We start from the raw sequence: 23,413 nt of genomic DNA on the forward strand, positions 1-23,413 counted from the left end.
TGTGCGAATGTACCTTTAGGCCACTGAATCTTAGGAATATGATCTTACAAATGGTAATAATGACAATTTTTTAAATATATTTTTTAAATGAGTAGCATTTATGTAACATGTTTTTAAAAGTCAATTATAGCAAGCCTAATCCAATCATAAAGCTAAGAGATAAATAATTGTCTCCTCAAGGGCTTTTTACTAGTTAACAATAGAATGAATACAACAACCTACGGACATAATTTATTGTTTGACATTTTAAAAATACTTTTTTTATGATTATACACAGATACTTGAGCTGTGGAACAGATCATTGAGCTGTGTAAACAGAAAGCAATAGTCCAACTCTTGACAATTTAAAAAAAAAAGAGGTCAAAGAGATTTTTGTTCAGAAAACCTTTAATTGTAATTAGAATTACTTATAATGACATATTTCAATAAATATTTAGTTATATACAGTTACAGCAGAAATTGTACATTCCTTTTTTCTTCTTCAAATTGCTAACATTTTTGTACAAGCCAAAAATATCTGCCATTGTGTTTATATTCATGCAAAATATTCAGTGTTTTCACATTTTAATCAAAAACAAAAAAAAAGGATTTGCTGAACTTTTTTCCTTCTTCTGAAGTGCACTCTTGTATAATTATCATAACTGTAATTAGCAAAATTAAGATGTGCACTTTGTGCCAATACACAATATTTAAGCAAGTAAAACTAAATTAAGGCCATTCCAACTTGTGTGCTAAAAATGAATAAAAATACATAAATAGAAATGTTTCCATTTTTGTGTACAGTTCAGTTCATGACTGGTTATTTGTGTCCATCTCTATCACTGGGTGGTGAGTGCATCACCACAACCAGGGCATCGGATATATTCAAAAGAAAACAGAATCAAACAGCTGTTGTTATCAGCAATTACTAACAAATCATAACATGCTAGTTGAATTTCATACTTTTAAAATGTTCATATTCCACCGTCCTATATGCCAAATATTATATGAACTTCCTTCATTGTCAATAATATTTGACATTATGATAGGTCAGGTTGATATGAAGGGGAGGAAGTCCTATCTGTTCAATGGAGGGTTTCTCCATCAGTGAACATTCCTACCACTTCCATACTTTGAACATTGATCTGCTGAGCAATTAAGTTAAACATACAATTCTTGTTGTAGAATGTGTCAGTGTTCTAGAATATGTTAGACCTTGTTGACGTTGTCTATTCAGAGCAGTAAGTGTCATTTCCATCTTGAATAACATAATAAACAAAGTAAGCCTTGTCCGAGCCCCTGCCCCTTGTCCCGTAGGGCAGGAGCCTATCAGGGTCAGGGTCAATTCCAGAAATTCAATTCCAATTCAATTCTTTCTGCCTTAATTTCCCATGTATTCAATTCTAATTCCAGGTCGATTCTGAATTGAATTAAAATTCAATTTAAATTGGAATTGACCCCAACCCTGGAGCCTATCTCCTGTTTCTGTAGCATGAGGCAGCTTGATGTACAAGTACACGCCCTGGACAGGGCGCTAGTAATAATGCACCTTAATAAGCAATTGGTTACAATAAATCTATATAGCATTGTCCCAAGTGCAGTGATCCTTCACATGGTCAGGGCATAGAGTTCAATCCATAACTATTAAATGGATGAGTGAATATCATGGTGGTTGAGTGGAGGTACATGATATGACTAGTTCCTAGTTTGTTGCATATTCAACATTGGATAGCATTTTATTTAATGGACAGTTTTGTCTGAGGAAGTCAAAACTGAGAAAAATATTCACGGTTAAATTCTGTACTGAAATATTACAGCCAACAAATAAATACTTATCAACAAATCATTCAGCACTTTCAAAACATATTGATTACTGCTTTTACACCTGCATTGTTTGCTGTTTGGGGTTTTAGGCTGGGTTTCTGTACAGCACTTTGAGATATCAGCTGATGTACGAAGGGCTATATAAATAAATTTGATTTGATTTGATTTGATTACTGTGCTGATATTTTAAAAGGCCCTTTATGTTTCAACCCTATTCTAACAATGAACTTTTATAAATGCATAGTTTTGGGTAAAGCATAACATTATAAATGACATAAGTAGGCCCCATGTAGAAAAGTTAATTTTCTGTGATGAAATAACACTAATGCAAAAACATTAGACCTTCAAATCAATTTACCCACATGGACTGTGTCTGTTAAAAACACACATATCTTTTGACAAATACTGCCTCAACCGGAAGGTAAATATAAATTACTGGAAGATAATATGAATTTAAGAAATAATTGACCGAAATGTAAAATATTGTTATAATCTCTTGTGCAAGTCCATCAAGCCTCAAACATCAAACTACCTCAAACTATCATGAAACACATTCGAAAAAAATCTATGACCTGTTAAAGTAATGGATTACACTTTTCAAGAAGAAGAAGAAAACAGGGATGAAGAAGCAGAGAACGTTTCATATCAAAATATATAATATTGTTAATTGAATAGCATCATATTACCACAAAAAGAAATGGAAGCACTTTATCCACACACTGGGAAGTCAATGGAAAGAACTGAATCAATCTAAGTTACGACAACAAAACCTAAACAATATCCTGAACCAGTGCATAATATCTGTTGTGAAGGTGTTCTGGCATCTTTCCCCTTATGTCGTCATATTCAAAACCGAACCAGGAAGGCAATGATCATAGGTTAACAAAATACTTATTTGGTTTGGAATAAAACCCAAGTAGAGGAAAATAACATTTGGCATTAAAGTTAAATGCAAAAACTCACTCGACCAGTGTTTATTTCAACTGTGTCCGAGTCTCCCATCCATGACAATGTGTCGCAGGCCATACTTCCTGTGGTAGCAGTAGTGTAGTCTTTCTTTCTGGGGCTTGGTGACAGCACTTTAGGCTAGCTAAACAATGTCCCAGAGGTGGGGCTACAGAGAGCAGAGAGTCTTAAATATGCAATATGAAAAGCCACTGTAGCTTGGCCCGTTTGTAGTTGAATGTAAATGCGTGGAGAATGATGGGCCTAGGAGAACGGTGAATAGTTTACATTATGCTTAAGGGTGTAGATCTGAAGGCCTCGTGTGTGTTGGTATGTATGTCCACCATTGGAAAGATGAGCACTGTGATCTGTGATGTCTTAAATTAAAAAAAAACTTGATGGCTCACAAGTTCAAACAGATTCATGATAATGTTTTGTAAATGGTAAAGCTAATTTAAAAAAAATAATTGCATATATTAATTATTGCATAGAAAAGCCTGGTGAGAAGTAATGGATTTCAGTATCTTAAATCAAGCCACTGACTAGTTGAATGAATGTATTAATCAATCAGTTTCACAGTATACTGTAGTATTGTGAACGATAACATGTACTGCATTATTTACCAATGAGAACATTGTGCCGACCGTTGTTGTTAACGATTCAAACTATTCTCCATGATTTTGAGTGAATATCTTTTAGGCATATTTAGTAAATAATGATAATAATGCATATGTTTTTTTAGCTACATTATTAATGTGTGTAAATATATGAATGGTAATAATTGTTAAGGTACAGTAGGTGTTTTCTTGTTTTAATCTTAACTCACTACATTTTTCTCCATTGCCTGCTGGGTATCTTACCGTAACTGGGTAATAAACTATGAAAATAACTAAACAAATGTTAACAGTACAGCTTCAATGAAATGAGTAGGAAGAATCAGGATTACATTATTATTATTTTTTCCAGTGTAGATTCACTTTTCATGAATCATATTTTGATTTAAGTACCAAATCCTTTAAAAAAAAGCACATGGATAAATGAATGAATGAATGCAACAATGAGGATATGTGAATGATGCCAAATGTGCCTTTAGAATTTAGAGTTCCCAAGAAGAGCTTGAGCTGATTACAGCAACATGATATATACTTGACACTAAAATTAAAAACGATATGCAATTGAGAAATAGAAAGTTAAGGGCCGACAGAGGAACATGTTGACCACAACGGTTAGAAACAATAGAATATTATTTTGACTGATCAAGTTTCCTCCATTTAGTTGATAGCAGCATCAACCACATGAAATCTCAGTTTTTCGTTGAGGGCTCAGGGAGTGTTGATAAGTGCTTGCAACACACATTGAAGCTAATTGAGATATATAGGACACACGATCCTTGCGACACTTTATTAACGGAAACACTAAAATCGTCTTAGTATCCTTTTAAAAATCCATCCCTCGTGTTCCATCCAGACATCTGCCTTTCGAGAGAAATAACAGTTTTTAAATATATGATAGATATATACTATATTACAGTGCTGTGTGTTTCCCCAACTTCTTCTTCTTCTTCTTTAGAATGCAGTGTCTTCTTCTAACACTTCTTAGAAGAACATCTTTTTCTTTCTAAATTCTCAGTTATCATAAATTCCCGGATGTATCGGTAAAAGTCGTAACATTTACTGATTTATCGTTTTGTAAATATTTTGCCACATTCATATATCATGCATTTTACTGCATCACTATTGCACTGGTCCGGATTATTCAGGTTGAAAAGAGGGGGGGGGAATAAAATAAAATAACAAATATTGATAAATTACCTTTGCCAAGGCGATAGCCACCAAAAGCAAGTGAGCAAGTGAAGAGCGAGGAGTATTGGGGTTTGGGAGCAGGATGGTGTGGTATTGAACTCTCTCTCTTCCCTTGCTTACGTCATCTGGTGTACATCCGTGCTTCGGATGATCTTGTAGACGAGCCAGTAGAAAATATTAAAGATGAGGAAGACTAACGGGAAAGCCACGCGAGAGACCGTGTCGATCCTCTTCGCGCGGCCGATGAAGAGCTTGCGCATCTCTTCCACCGTTTTCTCCTGAGGGCCGGCGGTGGCGGTCGGGGCGTTGTTGTTGTTCCCTTTGATGGCCATGCCTTCTTTGGCCTGCAGGCAGGCAGGGCCCATGCCATAGGCGGTGAAGCTGAACCGGCCCTCACCGCCCTCATCCTCCTGTAACACAGCCGAATATTCATTCTGTTAGGAATCAAAAAACACATTACACATTTGATATCCAGGCCTGTTCTCTCTCTGCATATCTCTTAAAGTCGTAAAAACATATGTTGAAAATCATAGTGGGCATTCAAAGAAAAGGCTCTTAGCAGATTTAAATCATAGTGGGCCGTTAAGGAAAAGGCTCTTAACAGACTTAAATCATAGTGGGTCTTCAAGGAAAAGGCTCTTAACAGATTTAAATCATAGTGGGTCTTCAAGGAAAAGGCTCTGAACAGACTTAAATCATAGTGGGTCTTCAAGGAAAAGGCTCTGAACAGACTTAAATCATAGTGGGTCTTCAAGGAAAAGGCTCTTAACAGATTTAAATCATAGTGGGTCTTCAAGGAAAAGGCTCTTAACAGATTTAAATCATAGTGGGTCTTCAAGGAAAAGGCTCTTAACAGATTTAAATCATAGTGGGCCGTTAAGGAAAAGGCTCTTAACAGACTTAAATCATAGTGGGTCTTCAAGGAAAAGGCTCTTAACAAATTTAAATCATAGTGGGTCTTCAAGGAAAAGGCTCTTAACAGATTTAAATCATAGTGGGTCTTCAAGGAAAAGGCTCTGAACAGACTTAAATCATAGTGGGCCGTTCAGGAAAAGGCTCTCTTAAATCATAGTGGGAAAAGGCTCTGAACAGACTTAAATCATAGTGGAAAAGGCTCTGAACAGACTTAAATCGCTCTCTTAAATCATAGTGGGAAAAGGCTCTGAACAGACTTAAATCATAGTGGGCCGTTAAGGAAAAGGCTCTCTTAAATCATAGTGGGAAAAGGCTCTGAACAGACTTAAATCATAGTGGGAAAAGGCTCTCTTAAATCATAGTGGGAAAAGGCTCTGAACAGACTTAAATCATAGAAAAGGCTCTGAACAGACTTAAATCATAGTGGGAAAAGGCTCTGAACAGACTTAAATCATAGTGGGAAAAGGCTCTGAACAGACTTAAATCATAGTGGGAAAAGGCTCTGAACAGACTTAAATCATAGTGGGAAAAGGCTCTGAACAGACTTAAATCATAGTGGGAAAAGGCTCTGAACAGACTTAAATCATAGTGGGAAAAGGCTCTGAACAGACTTAAATCATAGTGGGAAAAGGCTCTGAACAGACTTAAATCATAGTGGGAAAAGGCTCTGAACAGACTTAAATCATAGTGGGAAAAGGCTCTGAACAGACTTAAATCATAGTGGGAAAAGGCTCTGAACAGACTTAAATCATAGTGGGAAAAGGCTCTGAACAGACTTAAATCATAGTGGGAAAAGGCTCTGAACAGACTTAAATCATAGTGGGAAAAGGCTCTGAACAGACTTAAATCATAGTGGGAAAAGGCTCTGAACAGACTTAAATCATAGTGGGAAAAGGCTCTGAACAGACTTAAATCATAGTGGGAAAAGGCTCTGAACAGACTTAAATCATAGTGGGAAAAGGCTCTGAACAGACTTAAATCATAGTGGGAAAAGGCTCTGAACAGACTTAAATCATAGTGGGAAAAGGCTCTGAACAGACTTAAATCATAGTGGGAAAAGGCTCTGAACAGACTTAAATCATAGTGGGAAAAGGCTCTGAACAGACTTAAATCATAGTGGGAAAAGGCTCTGAACAGACTTAAATCATAGTGGGAAAAGGCTCTGAACAGACTTAAATCATAGTGGGAAAAGAACAGCTCTGAACAGACTTAAATCATAGTGGGAAAAGGCTCTGAACAGACTTAAATCATAGTGGGAAAAGGCTCTGAACAGACTTAAATCATAGTGGGAAAAGGCTCTGAACAGACTTAAATCATAGTGGGAAAAGGCTCTGAACAGAGTGGGAAAAGGCTCTGAACAGACTTAAATCATAGTGGGAAAAGGCTCTGAACAGACTTAAATCATAGTGGGAAAAGGCTCTGAACAGACTTAAATCATAGTGGGAAAAGGCTCTGAACAGACTTAAATCATAGTGGGAAAAGGCTCTGAACAGACTTAAATCATAGTGGGAAAAGGCTCTGAACAGACTTAAATCATAGTGGGAAAAGGCTCTGAACAGACTTAAATCATAGTGGGAAAAGGCTCTGAACAGACTTAAATCATAGTGGGAAAAGGCTCTGAACAGACTTAAATCATAGTGGGAAAAGGCTCTGAACAGACTTAAATCATAGTGGGAAAAGGCTCTGAACAGACTTAAATCATAGTGGGAAAAGGCTCTGAACAGACTTAAATCATAGTGGGAAAAGGCTCTGAACAGACTTAAATCATAGTGGGAAAAGGCTCTGAACAGACTTAAATCATAGTGGGAAAAGGCTCTGAACAGACTTAAATCATAGTGGGAAAAGGCTCTGAACAGACTTAAATCATAGTGGGAAAAGGCTCTGAACAGACTTAAATCATAGTGGGAAAAGGCTCTGAACAGACTTAAATCATAGTGGGAAAAGGCTCTGAACAGACTTAAATCATAGTGGGAAAAGGCTCTGGGAAAAGGCTCTGAACAGAACAGACTTAAATCATAGTGGGAAAAGGCTCTGAACAGACTTAAATCATAGTGGGAAAAGGCTCTGAACAGACTTAAATCATAGTGGGAAAAGGCTCTGAACAGACTTAAATCATAGTGGGAAAAGGCTCTGAACAGACTTAAATCATAGTGGGAAAAGGCTCTGAACAGACTTAAATCATAGTGGGAAAAGGCTCTGAACAGACTTAAATCATAGTGGGAAAAGGCTCTGAACAGACTTAAATCATAGTGGGAAAAGGCTCTGAACAGACTTAAATCATAGTGGGAAAAGGCTCTGAACAGACTTAAATCATAGTGGGAAAAGGCTCTGAACAGACTTAAATCATAGTGGGAAAAGGCTCTGAACAGACTTAAATCATAGTGGGAAAAGGCTCTGAACAGACTTAAATCATAGTGGGAAAAGGCTCTGAACAGACTTAAATCATAGTGGGAAAAGGCTCTGAACAGACTTAAATCATAGTGGGAAAAGGCTCTGAACAGACTTAAAACAGACTTAAATCATAGTGGGAAAAGGCTCTGAACAGACTTAAATCATAGTGGGAAAAGGCTCTGAACAGACTTAAATCATAGTGGGAAAAGGCTCTGAACAGACTTAAATCATAGTGGGAAAAGGCTCTGAACAGACTTAAATCATAGTGGGAAAAGGCTCTGAACAGACTTAAATCATAGTGGGAAAAGGCTCTGAACAGACTTAAATCATAGTGGGAAAAGGCTCTGAACAGACTTAAATCATAGTGGGAAAAGGCTCTGAACAGACTTAAATCATAGTGGGAAAAGGCTCTGAACAGACTTAAATCATAGTGGGAAAAGGCTCTGAACAGACTTAAATCATAGTGGGAAAAGGCTCTGAACAGACTTAAATCATAGTGGGAAAAGGCTCTGAACAGACTTAAATCATAGTGGGAAAAGGCTCTGAACAGACTTAAATCATAGTAAATCATAGTGGGAAAAGGCTCTGAACAGACTTAAACATAGTGGGAAAAGGCTCTGAACAGACTTAAATCATAGTGGGAAAAGGCTCTGAACAGACTTAAATCATAGTGGGAAAAGGCTCTGAACAGACTTAAATCATAGTGGGAAAAGGCTCTGAACAGACTTAAATCATAGTGGGAAAAGGCTCTGAACAGACTTAAATCATAGTGGGAAAAGGCTCTGAACAGACTTAAATCTTGGGAAAATGAACAGACTTAAATCATAGTGGGAAAAGGCTCTGAACAGACTTAAATCATAGTGGGAAAAGGCTCTGAACAGACTTAAATCATAGTGGGAAAAGGCTCTGAACAGACTTAAATCATAGTGGGAAAAGGCTCTGAACAGACTTAAATCATAGTGGGAAAAGGCTCTGAACAGACTTAAATCATAGTGGGAAAAGGCTCTGAACAGACTTAAATCATAGTGGGAAAAGGCTCTGAACAGACTTAAATCATAGTGGGAAAAGGCTCTGAACAGACTTAAATCATAGTGGGAAAAGGCTCTGAACAGACTTAAATCATAGTGGGAAAAGGCTCTGAACAGACTTAAATCATAGGAAAAGGCTCTGAACAGACTTAAATCATAGTGGGAAAAGGCTCTGAACAGACTTAAATCATAGTGGGAAAAGGCTCTGAACAGACTTAAATCATAGTGGGAAAAGGCTCTGAACAGACTTAAATCATAGTGGGAAAAGGCTCTGAACAGACTTAAATCATAGTGGGAAAAGGCTCTGAACAGACTTAAATCATAGTGGGAAAAGGCTCTGAACAGCTCAGACTTAGTGGGAAAACAGACTTAAATCATAGTGGGAAAAGGCTCTGAACAGACTTAAATCATAGTGGGAAAATCTGAACAGACTTAAATCATAGTGGGAAAAGGCTCTGAACAGACTTAAATCATAGTGGGAAAAGGCTCTGAACAGACTTAAATCATTGGGAAAAGGCTCTGAACAGACTTAAATCATAGTGGGAAAAGGCTCTGAACAGACTTAAATCATAGTGGGAAAAGGCTCTGAACAGACTTAAATCATAGTGGGAAAAGGCTCTGAACAGACTTAAATCATAGTGGGAAAAGGCTCTGAACAGACTTAAATCATAGTGAACAGACTTAAATCATAGGAAAAGGCTCTGAACAGACTTAAATCATAGTGGGAAAAGGCTCTGAACAGACTTAAATCATAGTGGGAAAAGGCTCTGAACAGACTTAAATGGGAAAAGGCTCTGAACAGACTTAAATCATAGTGGGAAAAGGCTCTGAACAGACTTAAATCATAGTGGGAAAAGGCTCTGAACAGACTTAAATCATAGTGGGAAAAGGCTCTGAACAGACTTAAATCATAGTGGGAAAAGGCTCTGAACAGACTTAAATCATAGTGGGAAAAGGCTCTGAACAGACTTAAATCATAGTGGGAAAAGGCTCTGAACAGACTTAAATCATAGTGGGAAAAGGCTCTGAACAGACTTAAATCATAGTGGGAAAAGGCTCTGAACAGACTTAAATCATAGTGGGAAAAGGCTCTGAACAGACTTAAATCATAGTGGGAAAAGGCTCTGAACAGACTTAAATCATAGTGGGAAAAGGCTCTGAACAGACTTAAATCATAGTGGGAAAAGGCTCTGAACAGACTTAAATCATAGTGGGAAAAGGCTCTGAACAGACTTAAATCATAGTGGGAAAAGGCTCTGAACAGACTTAAATCATAGTGGGAAAAGGCTCTGAACAGACTTAAATCATAGTGGGAAAAGGCTCTGAACAGACTTAAATCATAGTGGGAAAAGGCTCTGAACAGACTTAAATCATAGTGGGAAAAGGCTCTGAACAGACTTAAATCATAGTGGGAAAAGGCTCTGAACAGACTTAAATCATAGTGGGAAAAGGCTCTGAACAGACTTAAATCATAGTGGGAAAAGGCTCTGAACAGACTTAAATCATAGTGGGAAAAGGCTCTGAACAGACTTAAATCATAGTGGGAAAAGGCTCTGAACAGACTTAAATCATAGTGGGAAAAGGCTCTGAACAGACTTAAATCATAGTGGGAAAAGGCTCTGAACAGACTTAAATCATAGTGGGAAAAGGCTCTGAACAGACTTAAATCATAGTGGGAAAAGGCTCTGAACAGACTTAAATCATAGTGGGAAAAGGCTCTGAACAGACTTAAATCATAGTGGGAAAAGGCTCTGAACAGACTTAAATCATAGTGGGAAAAGGCTCTGAACAGACTTAAATCATAGTGGGAAAAGGCTCTGAACAGACTTAAATCATAAAAGGCTCTGAACAGACTTAAATCATAGTGGGAAAAGGCTCTGAACAGACTTAAAAATGAACAGACTTAAATCATAGTGGGAAAAGGCTTAAATCATAGTGGGAAAAGGAACAGACTTAAATCATAGTGGGAAAAGGCTCTGAACAGACTTAAATCATAGTGGGAAAAGGCTCTGAACAGACTTAAATCATAGTGGGAAAAGGCTCTGAACAGACTTAAATCATAGTGGGAAAAGGCTCTGAACAGACTTAAATCATAGTGGGAAAAGGCTCTGAACAGACTTAAATCATAGTGGGAAAAGGCTCTGAACAGACTTAAATCATAGTGGGAAAAGGCTCTGAACAGACTTAAATCATAGTGGGAAAAGGCTCTGAACAGACTTAAATCATAGTGGGAAAAGGCTCTGAACAGACTTAAATCATAGTGGGAAAAGGCTCTGAACAGACTTAAATCATAGTGGGAAAAGGCTCTGAACAGACTTAAATCATAGTGGGAAAAGGCTCTGAACAGACTTAAATCATAGTGGGAAAAGGCTCTGAACAGACTTAAATCATAGTAGGGAAAAGGCTCTGAACAGACTTAAATCATAGTGGGAAAAGGCTCTGAACAGACTTAAATCATAGTGGGAAAAGGCTCTGAACAGACTTAAATCATAGTGGGAAAAGGCTCTGAACAGACTTAAATCATAGTGGGAAAAGGCTCTGAACAGACTTAAATCATAGTGGGAAAAGGCTCTGAACAGACTTAAATCATAGTGGGAAAAGGCTCTGAACAGACTTAAATCATAGTGGGAAAAGGCTCTGAACAGACTTAAATCATAGTGGGAAAAGGCTCTGAACAGACTTAAATCATAGTGGGAAAAGGCTCTGAACAGACTTAAATCATAGTGGGAAAAGGCTCTGAACAGACTTAAATCATAGTGGGAAAAGGCTCTGAACAGACTTAAATCATAGTGGGAAAAGGCTCTGAACAGACTTAAATCATAGTGGGAAAAGGCTCTGAACAGAGTGAACAGGAAAAGGCTCTGAACAGACTTAAATCATAGTGGGAAAAGGCTCTGAACAGACTTAAATCATAGTGGGAAAAGGCTCTGAACAGACTTAAATCATAGTGGGAAAAGGCTCTGAACAGACTTAAATCATAGTGGGAAAAGGCTCTGAACAGACTTAAATCATAGTGGGAAAAGGCTCTGAACAGACTTAAATCATAGTGGGAAAAGGCTCTGAACAGACTTAAATCATAGTGGGAAAAGGCTCTGAACAGACTTAAATCATAGTGGGAAAAGGCTCTGAACAGACTTAAATCATAGTGGGAAAAGGCTCTGAACAGACTTAAATCATAGTGGGAAAAGGCTCTGAACAGACTTAAATCATAGTGGGAAAAGGCTCTGAACAGACTTAAATCATAGTGGGAAAAGGCTCTGAACAGACTTAAATCATAGTGGGAAAAGGCTCTGAACAGACTTAAATCATAGTGGGCCGTTAAGGAAAAGGCTCTTAACATATTTTGTGAATTGAAAACACATATAATAGCTGTGAAAATCACAGTGGGCCTTTAAGTAATGCAGAGACATATTAACTAACATAATTAGGCACATATGGTTGAGCCTTAAAAATCAAAGTCCAACATGATCCAGATACTATCTCATTAACCATTGATATGCATTGTGATAAATATGGATTGCATGTGCTGACGATTCACATTTTAGCTATGACATCACTCAAAATAACAAATATTGTTCAATTGAGGCAAGGTTTGGACATGTTATAAAGGACACGCTATCTCACGTTATCTCGATATCATACTACGTAAATTGCATTTTCCTATTGACTGCAATTTCATTATAGGCTAACACAATCCCTGCCTCCACAATACCTCATCACACACAAACAATCAGGGCCCCTTATCTGTCTTTGCTTGGTGTGAAAAATGTAAATGTCCTCCTGTCCTTGTCTAAAATACAAGCCGTAGTTTTCTAGGTTCCATTTGTAGACTCCATGTCCTCTTCCTGTCCTTGTCTAAAATACAAGCCTTAGTTTTCTAGGTTCCATTTGTAGACTCCATGTCCTCCTCCTGTCCTTGTCTTTATACCTCCACATATATAACTGTTCATGTGTGTTGGGCTGAATGGATGAACACACACACACACACACACACACACACACACACACACACACACACACACACACACACACACACACACACACACACACACACACACACACACACACACACACACACACACACACACACACACACACACACACACACACACACACACACACACACACACGCGAGGAGGGGAGACGGCGTTTCTCCTTTCTCCTCCATTTTGGATCTTCTCCTCCACTCCACTAACAGTGCCTGAGACATCTAATGCTGGCTACGTTGTGCGTCAACCTTCCCTTGTCCTTCAGTGGCGCTGGCCCACCATTTGTAAGTATTCATTCCTCCTGCCATATGATTAATGTGTTGACTGGGGGACGTGACGTGGAGCAGTAAAGAGGGACGGCGGAGGATGGCGTCCCAAAATGGCATCCTATTCCCTACATAGTGCACTACTTTCGACTTAGGCCTATGGTCAAAAGTAGTGTACGATGTAGGGAATAGGATGTCATTTGAGACACATATATTTTCACACCGCCCAGCCCAGGCTGTCTGATTCATTACCCGGCCCCCTAATTCAACATTCCACCATTAAAGCAGTAAGCTGGGCAGAGACTCTTATTGTATGAAGGGGAGATAAATAGTGAGAGAGAGGAATGGTGCCCTTTGGGTTTGTGTATGGTGAGGGAGACAATGTATGGCTTGGAACGAAAGCAGTATCAGGCTCAACCCCCCCCTCCTTTTGCATTTGCAAGTCAGAGAGAAAATCCCCAAACAAATCCAATTTTGATAAACCTCCATATCTACTGGGTGAAATACCACAGTGTGTCATCACAGCAGCAAGATTTGTGACCTGTTGCCACAAGAAAAGGGCAACCAGTGAAGAACAAACACCATTGTAAATACAACCCATATTTATGCTTATTTATTTTCCCTTTTGTACTATTTGCACATCGTTAAAACACTGTATATAAACATAATATGACATTTGAAATGTCTCTCTTCTTTTCCAACTTCTGTGTGTTAAAAAGCCCTTTTTGAATTGAGATTGAATTGAAAGCGAGGTGACCGGTTGGTTAGTTGTTTGGTGTCTGGTGATACACAGAGAGAAGGACGTCTTGATTCCTCGATCCATCACATTATTTCCTCATGATAGATGCCTGTATATCTCTTATTGTGTGGTGTTGTGATTAATGGCTGAGATTAAAGACAACCGTAAAGTCAACTAGTTGGAGGCTCCATCCTATGTTTTCTCTCAACATTTTGCCTTTGCGTGGTGTCGCGGTGTCATGCAGCCTTGGAAAAAAGGAAAATGCTGATTTGCACAAAGTCATTTTGGGAAGTGTCACGACTAACCATCATCACCTTCTCCTCGAGGAGTTGGTGCCTTGCCGATCATGTTATGATTTCCCAAAGCAATTTAGCCCAATGCCAATACACAAACCTTTCCCAGTCATTCCAATTGGAGTTTTTCCATTCCTTTTTTAATATCGTGCTATCACTCTTTTACATTGAGGATTGGTATATTCATTATTAAAGGATCAGGTCACCTGAGAAGAATGTTGAAGTAGCAGTAATGTTAAGGGCTGGTTTCCCGGACACAAAGTCAAATAAAACATATACCCATCTAGTCTAGGACTGACTTCTAATAAAACAAATACCCATCTAGTCTAGGACTGACTTCTAATAAAACAAATACCCATCTAGTCTAGGACTGACTTCTAATAAAACAAATACCCATCTAGTCTAGGACTGACTACTAATAAAACAAATACCCATCTAGTCTAGGACTGACTTCTAATAAAACATATACCCATCTAGTCTAGGACTGACTACTAATAAAACAAATACCCATCTAGTCTAGGACTGACTACTAATAAAACAAATACCCATCTAGTCTAGGACTGACTTCTAATAAAACAAATACCCATCTAGTCTAGGACTGACTTCTAATAAAACAAATACCCATCTAGTCTAGGACTGACTTCTAATAAAACATATACCCATCTAGTCTAGGACTGACTACTAATAAAACAAATACCCATCTAGTCTAGGACTGACTACTAATAAAACAAATACCCATCTAGTCTAGGACTGACTTCTAATAAAACAAATACCCATCTAGTCTAGGACTGACTTCTAATAAAACAAATACCCATCTAGTCTAGGACTGACTACTAATAAAACAAATACCCATCTAGTCTAGGACTGACTTCTAATAAAACAAATACCCATCTAGTCTAGGACTGACTTCTAATAAAACAAATACCCATCTAGTCTAGGACTGACTTCTAATAAAACATATACCCATCTAGTCTAGGACTGACTACTAATAAAACAAATACCCATCTAGTCTAGGACTGACTACTAATAAAACAAATACCCATCTAGTCTAGGACTGACTTCTAATAAAACAAATACCCATCTAGTCTAGGACTGACTTCTAATAAAACAAATACCCATCTAGTCTAGGACTGACTTCTAATAAAACAAATACCCATCTAGTCTAGGACTGACTTCTAATAAAACAAATACCCATCTAGTCTAGGACTGACTACTAATAAAACAAATACCCATCTAGTCTAGGACTGACTTCTAATAAAACAAATACCCATCTAGTCTAGGACTGACTACTAATAAAACAAATACCCATCTAGTCTAGGACTGACTTCTAATAAAACAAATACCCATCTAGTCTAGGACTGACTACTAATAAAACAAATACCCATCTAGTCTAGGACTGACTTCTAATAAAACAAATACCCATCTAGTCTAGGACTGACTACTAATAAAACAAATACCCATCTAGTCTAGGACTGACTTCTAATAAAACAAATACCCATCTAGTCTAGGACTGACTTCTAATAAAACAAATACCCATCTAGTCTAGGACTGACTTCTAATAAAACAAATACCCATCTAGTCTAGGACTGACTTCTAATAAAACAAATACCCATCTAGTCTAGGACTGACTACTAATAAAACAAATACCCATCTAGTCTAGGACTGACTACTAATAAAACAAATACCCATCTAGTCTAGGACTGACTACTAATAAAACAAATACCCATCTAGTCTAGGACTGACTACTAATAAAACAAATACCCATCTAGTCTAGGACTGACTACTAATAAAACAAATACCCATCTAGTCTAGGACTGACTACTAATAAAACAAATACCCATCTAGTCTAGGACTGACTACTAATAAAACAAATACCCATCTAGTCTAGGACTGACTACTAATAAAACAAATACCCATCTAGTCTAGGACTGACTTCTAATAAAACAAACTTCTAATACCCATCTAGTCTAGGACTGACTTCTAATAAAACAAATACCCATCTAGTCTAGGACTGACTTCTAATAAAACAAATACCCATCTAGTCTAGGACTGACTACTAATAAAACAAATACCCATCTAGTCTAGGACTGACTACTAATAAAACAAATACCCATCTAGTCTAGGACTGACTTCTAATAAAACAAATACCCATCTAGTCTAGGACTGACTTCTAATAAAACAAATACCCATCTAGTCTAGGACTGACTTCTAATAAAACAAATACCCATCTAGTCTAGGACTGACTTCTAATAAAACAAATACCCATCTAGTCTAGGACTGACTTCTAATAAAACAAATACCCATCTAGTCTAGGACTGACTTCTAATAAAACAAATACCCATCTAGTCTAGGACTGACTACTAATAAAACAAATACCCATCTAGTCTAGGACTGACTTCTAATAAAACATATACCCATCTAGTCTAGGACTGACTACTAATAAAACAAATACCCATCTAGTCTAGGACTGACTTCTAATAAAACAAATACCCATCTAGTCTAGGACTGACTAGGACTGACTTCTAATAAAACAAATACCCATCTAGTCTAGGACTGACTTCTAATAAAACAAATACCCATCTAGTCTAGGACTGACTACTAATAAAACAAATACCCATCTAGTCTAGGACTGACTTCTAATAAAACAAATACCCATCTAGTCTAGGACTGACTTCTAATAAAACAAATACCCATCTAGTCTAGGACTGACTTCTAATAAAACAAATACCCATCTAGTCTAGGACTGACTTCTAATAAAACAAATACCCATCTAGTCTAGGACTGACTTCTAATAAAACAAATACCCATCTAGTCTAGGACTGACTACTAATAAAACAAATACCCATCTAGTCTAGGACTGACTTCTAATAAAACAAATACCCATCTAGTCTAGGACTGACTTCTAATAAAACAAATACCCATCTAGTCTAGGACTGACTTCTAATAAAACAAATACCCATCTAGTCTAGGACTGACTTCTAATAAAACAAATACCCATCTAGTCTAGGACTGACTACTAATAAAACAAATACCCATCTAGTCTAGGACTGACTACTAATAAAACAAATACCCATCTAGTCTAGGACTGACTTCTAATAAAACAAATACCCATCTAGTCTAGGACTGACTTCTAATAAAACAAATACCCATCTATCTAGGACTGACTTCTAATAAAACAAATACCCATCTAGTCTAGGACTGACTTCTAATAAAACATATACCCATCTAGTCTAGGACTGACTTCTAATAAAACAAATACCCATCTAGTCTAGGACTGACTACTAATAAAACTTCTAATATACCCATCTAGTCTAGGACTGACTTCTAATAAAACAAATACCCATCTAGTCTAGGACTGACTTCTAATAAAACAAATACCCATCTAGTCTAGGACTGACTTCTAATAAAACAAATACCCATCTAGTCTAGGACTGACTTCTAATAAAACAAATACCCATCTAGTCTAGGACTGACTTCTAATAAAACAAATACCCATCTAGTCTAGGACTGACTTCTAATAAAACAAATACCCATCTAGTCTAGGACTGACTTCTAATAAAACAAATACCCATCTAGTCTAGGACTGACTACTAATAAAACAAATACCCATCTAGTCTAGGACTGACTTCTAATAAAACAAATACCCATCTAGTCTAGGACTGACTTCTAATAAAACAAATACCCATCTAGTCTAGGACTGACTACTAATAAAACAAATACCCATCTAGTCTAGGACTGACTTCTAATAAAACAAATACCCATCTAGGACTGACTTCTAATAAAACAAATACCCATCATCTAGGACTGACTTCTAATAAAACAAATACCCATCTAGTCTAGGACTGACTTCTAATAAAACAAATACCCATCATCTAGGACTGACTTCTAATAAAACAAATACCCATCTAGTCTAGGACTGACTTCTAATAAAACAAATACCCATCTAGTCTAGGACTGACTTCTAATAAAACAAATACCCATCTAGTCTAGGACTGACTTCTAATAAAACAAATACCCATCTAGTCTAGGACTGACTTCTAATAAAACAAATACCCATCTAGTCTAGGACTGACTACTAATAAAACAAATACCCATCTAGTCTAGGACTGACTTCTAATAAAACAAATACCCATCTAGTCTAGGACTGACTTCTAATAAAACAAATAAAAGGAAATACCCATCTAGTCTAGGACTGACTTCTAATAAAACAAATACCCATCTAGTCTAGGACTGACTTCTAATAAAACAAATACCCATCTAGTCTAGGACTGACTTCTAATAAAACAAATACCCATCTAGTCTAGGACTGACTTCTAATAAAACAAATACCCATCTAGTCTAGGACTGACTACTAATAAAACAAATACCCATCTAGTCTAGGACTGACTTCTAATAAAACAAATACCCATCTAGTCTAGGACTGACTTCTAATAAAACAAATACCCATCTAGTCTAGGACTGACTACTAATAAAACAAATACCATCATCTAGGACTGACTTCTAATAAAACAAATACCCATCTAGTCTAGGACTGACTTCTAATAAAACATATACCCATCTAGTCTAGGACTGACTTCTAATAAAACAAATACCCATCTAGTCTAGGACTGACTTCTAATAAAACAAATACCCATCTAGTCTAGGACTGACTACTAATAAAACAAATACCCATCTAGTCTAGGACTGACTTCTAATAAAACAAATACCCATCTAGGACTGACTTCTAATAAAACAAATACCCATCTAGTCTAGGACTGACTTCTAATAAAACAAATACCCATCTAGTCTAGGACTGACTTCTAATAAAACAAATACCCATCTAGTCTAGGACTGACTTCTAATAAAACAAATACCCATCTAGTCTAGGACTGACTTCTAATAAAACAAATACCCATCTAGTCTAGGACTGACTTCTAATAAAACAAATACCCATCTAGTCTAGGACTGACTTCTAATAAAACATATACCCATCTAGTCTAGGACTGACTACTAATAAAACAAATACCCATCTAGTCTAGGACTGACTTCTAATAAAACAAATACCCATCTAGTCTAGGACTGACTTCTAATAAAACAAAAACAAATACCCATCTAGTCTAGGACTGACTTCTAATAAAACAAATACCCATCTAGTCTAGGACTGACTTCTAATAAAACATATACCCATCTAGTCTAGGACTGACTTCTAATAAAACAAATACCCATCTAGTCTAGGACTGACTTCTAATAAAACAAATACCCATCTAGTCTAGGACTGACTTCTAATAAAACAAATACCCATCTAGTCTAGGACTGACTTCTAATAAAACATATACCCATCTAGTCTAGGACTGACTTCTAATAAAACAAATACCCATCTAGTCTAGGACTGACTTCTAATAAAACAAATACCCATCTAGTCTAGGACTGACTTCTAATAAAACAAATACCCATTTAGTCTAGGACTGACTTCTAATAAAACATATACCCATCTAGTCTAGGACTGACTTCTAATAAAACAAATACCCATCTAGTCTAGGACTGACTACTAATAAAACAAATACCCATCTAGTCTAGGACTGACTTCTAATAAAACAAATACCCATCTAGTCTAGGACTGACTTCTAATAAAACATATACCCATCTAGTCTAGGACTGACTTCTAATAAAACAAATACCCATCTAGTCTAGGACTGACTTCTAATAAAACAAATACCCATCTAGTCTAGGACTGACTTCTAATAAAACAAATACCCATCTAGTCTAGGACTGACTTCTAATAAAACAAATACCCATCTAGTCTAGGACTGACTTCTAATAAAACAAATACCCATCTAGTCTAGGACTGACTACTAATAAAACAAATACCCATCTAGTCTAGAACTGACTTCTAATAAAACAAATACCCATCTAGTCTAGGACTGACTTCTAATAAAACAAATACCCAACTAGTCTAGGACTGACTTCTAATAAAACAAATACCCATCTAGTCTAGGACTGACTTCTAATAAAACAAATACCCATCTAGGACTGACTTCTAATAAAACAAATACCCATCTAGTCTAGGACTGACTTCTAATAAAACAAATACCCATCTAGTCTAGGACTGACTTCTAATAAAACAAATACCCATCTAGTCTAGGACTGACTTCTAATAAAACATATACCCATCTAGTCTAGGACTGACTTCTAATAAAACAAATACCCATCTAGTCTAGGACTGACTACTAATAAAACAAATACCCATCTAGTCTAGGACTGACTTCTAATAAAACAAATACCCATCTAGTCTAGGACTGACTTCTAATAAAACAAATACCCATCTAGTCTAGGACTGACTACTAATAAAACAAATACCCATCTAGGACTGACTTCTAATAAAACAAATACCCATCTAGTCTAGGACTGACTTCTAATAAAACATATACCCATCTAGTCTAGGACTGACTTCTAATAAAACAAATACCCATCTAGTCTAGGACTGACTTCTAATAAAACAAATACCCATCTAGTCTAGGACTGACTACTAATAAAACAAATACCCATCTAGTCTAGGACTGACTTCTAATAAAACAAATACCCATCTAGGACTGACTTCTAATAAAACAAATACCCATCTAGTCTAGGACTGACTTCTAATAAAACAAATACCCATCTAGTCTAGGACTGACTTCTAATAAAACAAATACCCATCTAGTCTAGGACTGACTTCTAATAAAACAAATACCCATCTAGTCTAGGACTGACTTCTAATAAAACAAATACCCATCTAGTCTAGGACTGACTTCTAATAAAACAAATACCCATCTAGTCTAGGACTGACTTCTAATAAAACATATACCCATCTAGTCTAGGACTGACTACTAATAAAACAAATACCCATCTAGTCTAGGACTGACTTCTAATAAAACAAATACCCATCTAGTCTAGGACTGACTTCTAATAAAACAAATACCCATCTAGTCTAGGACTGACTTCTAATAAAACAAATACCCATCTAGTCTAGGACTGACTTCTAATAAAACATATACCCATCTAGTCTAGGACTGACTTCTAATAAAACAAATACCCATCTAGTCTAGGACTGACTTCTAATAAAACAAATACCCATCTAGTCTAGGACTGACTTCTAATAAAACAAATACCCATCTAGTCTAGGACTGACTTCTAATAAAACATATACCCATCTAGTCTAGGACTGACTTCTAATAAAACAAATACCCATCTAGTCTAGGACTGACTTCTAATAAAACAAATACCCATCTAGTCTAGGACTGACTTCTAATAAAACAAATACCCATCTAGTCTAGGACTGACTTCTAATAAAACATATACCCATCTAGTCTAGGACTGACTTCTAATAAAACAAATACCCATCTAGTCTAGGACTGACTACTAATAAAACAAATACCCATCTAGTCTAGGACTGACTTCTAATAAAACAAATACCCATCTAGTCTAGGACTGACTTCTAATAAAACATATACCCATCTAGTCTAGGACTGACTTCTAATAAAACAAATACCCATCTAGTCTAGGACTGACTTCTAATAAAACAAATACCCATCTAGTCTAGGACTGACTTCTAATAAAACAAATACCCATCTAGTCTAGGACTGACTTCTAATAAAACAAATACCCATCTAGTCTAGGACTGACTTCTAATAAAACAAATACCCATCTAGTCTAGGACTGACTACTAATAAAACAAATACCCATCTAGTCTAGGACTGACTTCTAATAAAACAAATACCCATCTAGTCTAGGACTGACTTCTAATAAAACAAATACCCATCTAGTCTAGGACTGACTTCTAATAAAACAAATACCCATCTAGTCTAGGACTGACTTCTAATAAAACAAATACCCATCTAGGACTGACTTCTAATAAAACAAATACCCATCTAGTCTAGGACTGACTTCTAATAAAACAAATACCCATCTAGTCTAGGACTGACTTCTAATAAAACATATACCCATCTAGTCTAGGACTGACTTCTAATAAAACAAATACCCATCTAGGACTGACTTCTAATAAAACAAATACCCATCTAGTCTAGGACTGACTACTAATAAAACTTCTAATAAAACATACCCATCTAGTCTAGGACTGACTTCTAATAAAACAAATACCCATCTAGTCTAGGACTGACTACTAATAAAACAAATACCCATCTAGTCTAGGACTGACTTCTAATAAAACAAATACCCATCTAGGACTGACTTCTAATAAAACAAATACCCATCTAGTCTAGGACTGACTTCTAATAAAACATATACCCATCTAGTCTAGGACTGACTTCTAATAAAACATATACCCATCTAGTCTAGGACTGACTTCTAATAAAACAAATACCCATCTAGTCTAGGACTGACTACTAATAAAACATATACCCATCTAGTCTAGGACTGACTTCTAATAAAACAAATACCCATATAGTCTAGGACTGACTTCTAATAAAACAAATACCCATCTAGGACTGACTTCTAATAAAACAAATACCCATCTAGTCTAGGACTGACTTCTAATAAAACATATACCCATCTAGTCTAGGACTGACTTCTAATAAAACAAATACCCATCTACCCATCTAGTCTAGGACTGACTTCTAATAAAACAAATACCCATCTAGTCTAGGACTGACTTCTAATAAAACAAATACCCATCTAGTCTAGGACTGACTTCTAATAAAACAAATACCCATCTAGTCTAGGACTGACTTCTAATAAAACAAATACCCATCTAGTCTAGGACTGACTTCTAATAAAACAAATACCCATCTAGGACTGACTTCTAATAAAACAAATACCCATCTAGTCTAGGACTGACTTCTAATAAAACAAATACCCATCTAGTCTAGGACTGACTTCTAATAAAACAAATACCCATCTAGTCTAGGACTGACTTCTAATAAAACATATACCCATCTAGTCTAGGACTGACTACTAATAAAACAAATACCCATCTAGTCTAGGACTGACTTCTAATAAAACAAATACCCATCTAGTCTAGGACTGACTTCTAATAAAACAAATACCCATCTAGTCTAGGACTGACTTCTAATAAAACAAATACCCATCTAGTCTAGGACTGACTTCTAATAAAACATATACCCATCTAGTCTAGGACTGACTTCTAATAAAACAAATACCCATCTAGTCTAGGACTGACTTCTAATAAAACAAATACCCATCTAGTCTAGGACTGACTTCTAATAAAACAAATACCCATCTAGTCTAGGACTGACTTCTAATAAAACATA

General features: G+C 36.6%; 1 protein-coding gene across 5 annotated transcripts in view; it reads right to left on the reverse strand.

The window, feature by feature from the left end:
- Nucleotides 1-375: 375 nt before the first annotated feature.
- LOC123993723 (glycine receptor subunit alphaZ1-like) overlaps nt 376-23,413 on the reverse strand; it is a 124,660-nt gene continuing 101,622 nt past the window's right edge. For 4 of the 5 annotated variants that reach the window (XM_046296149.1, XM_046296148.1, XM_046296147.1 and 1 more), the window contains one exon: nt 376-4,984. In XM_046296149.1, the coding sequence (XP_046152105.1) occupies nt 4,667-4,984 (318 nt within the window). In that variant the 3' untranslated portion in view covers nt 376-4,666. The remainder of the gene's footprint in view (nt 4,985-23,413) is intronic. The other variant, XM_046296146.1, reaches the window with a different exon arrangement.

This window comes from Oncorhynchus gorbuscha, linkage group LG13 (assembly GCF_021184085.1).
Source record: "Oncorhynchus gorbuscha isolate QuinsamMale2020 ecotype Even-year linkage group LG13, OgorEven_v1.0, whole genome shotgun sequence".
In the NCBI taxonomy this organism is placed as follows: domain Eukaryota; kingdom Metazoa; phylum Chordata; class Actinopteri; order Salmoniformes; family Salmonidae; genus Oncorhynchus; species Oncorhynchus gorbuscha.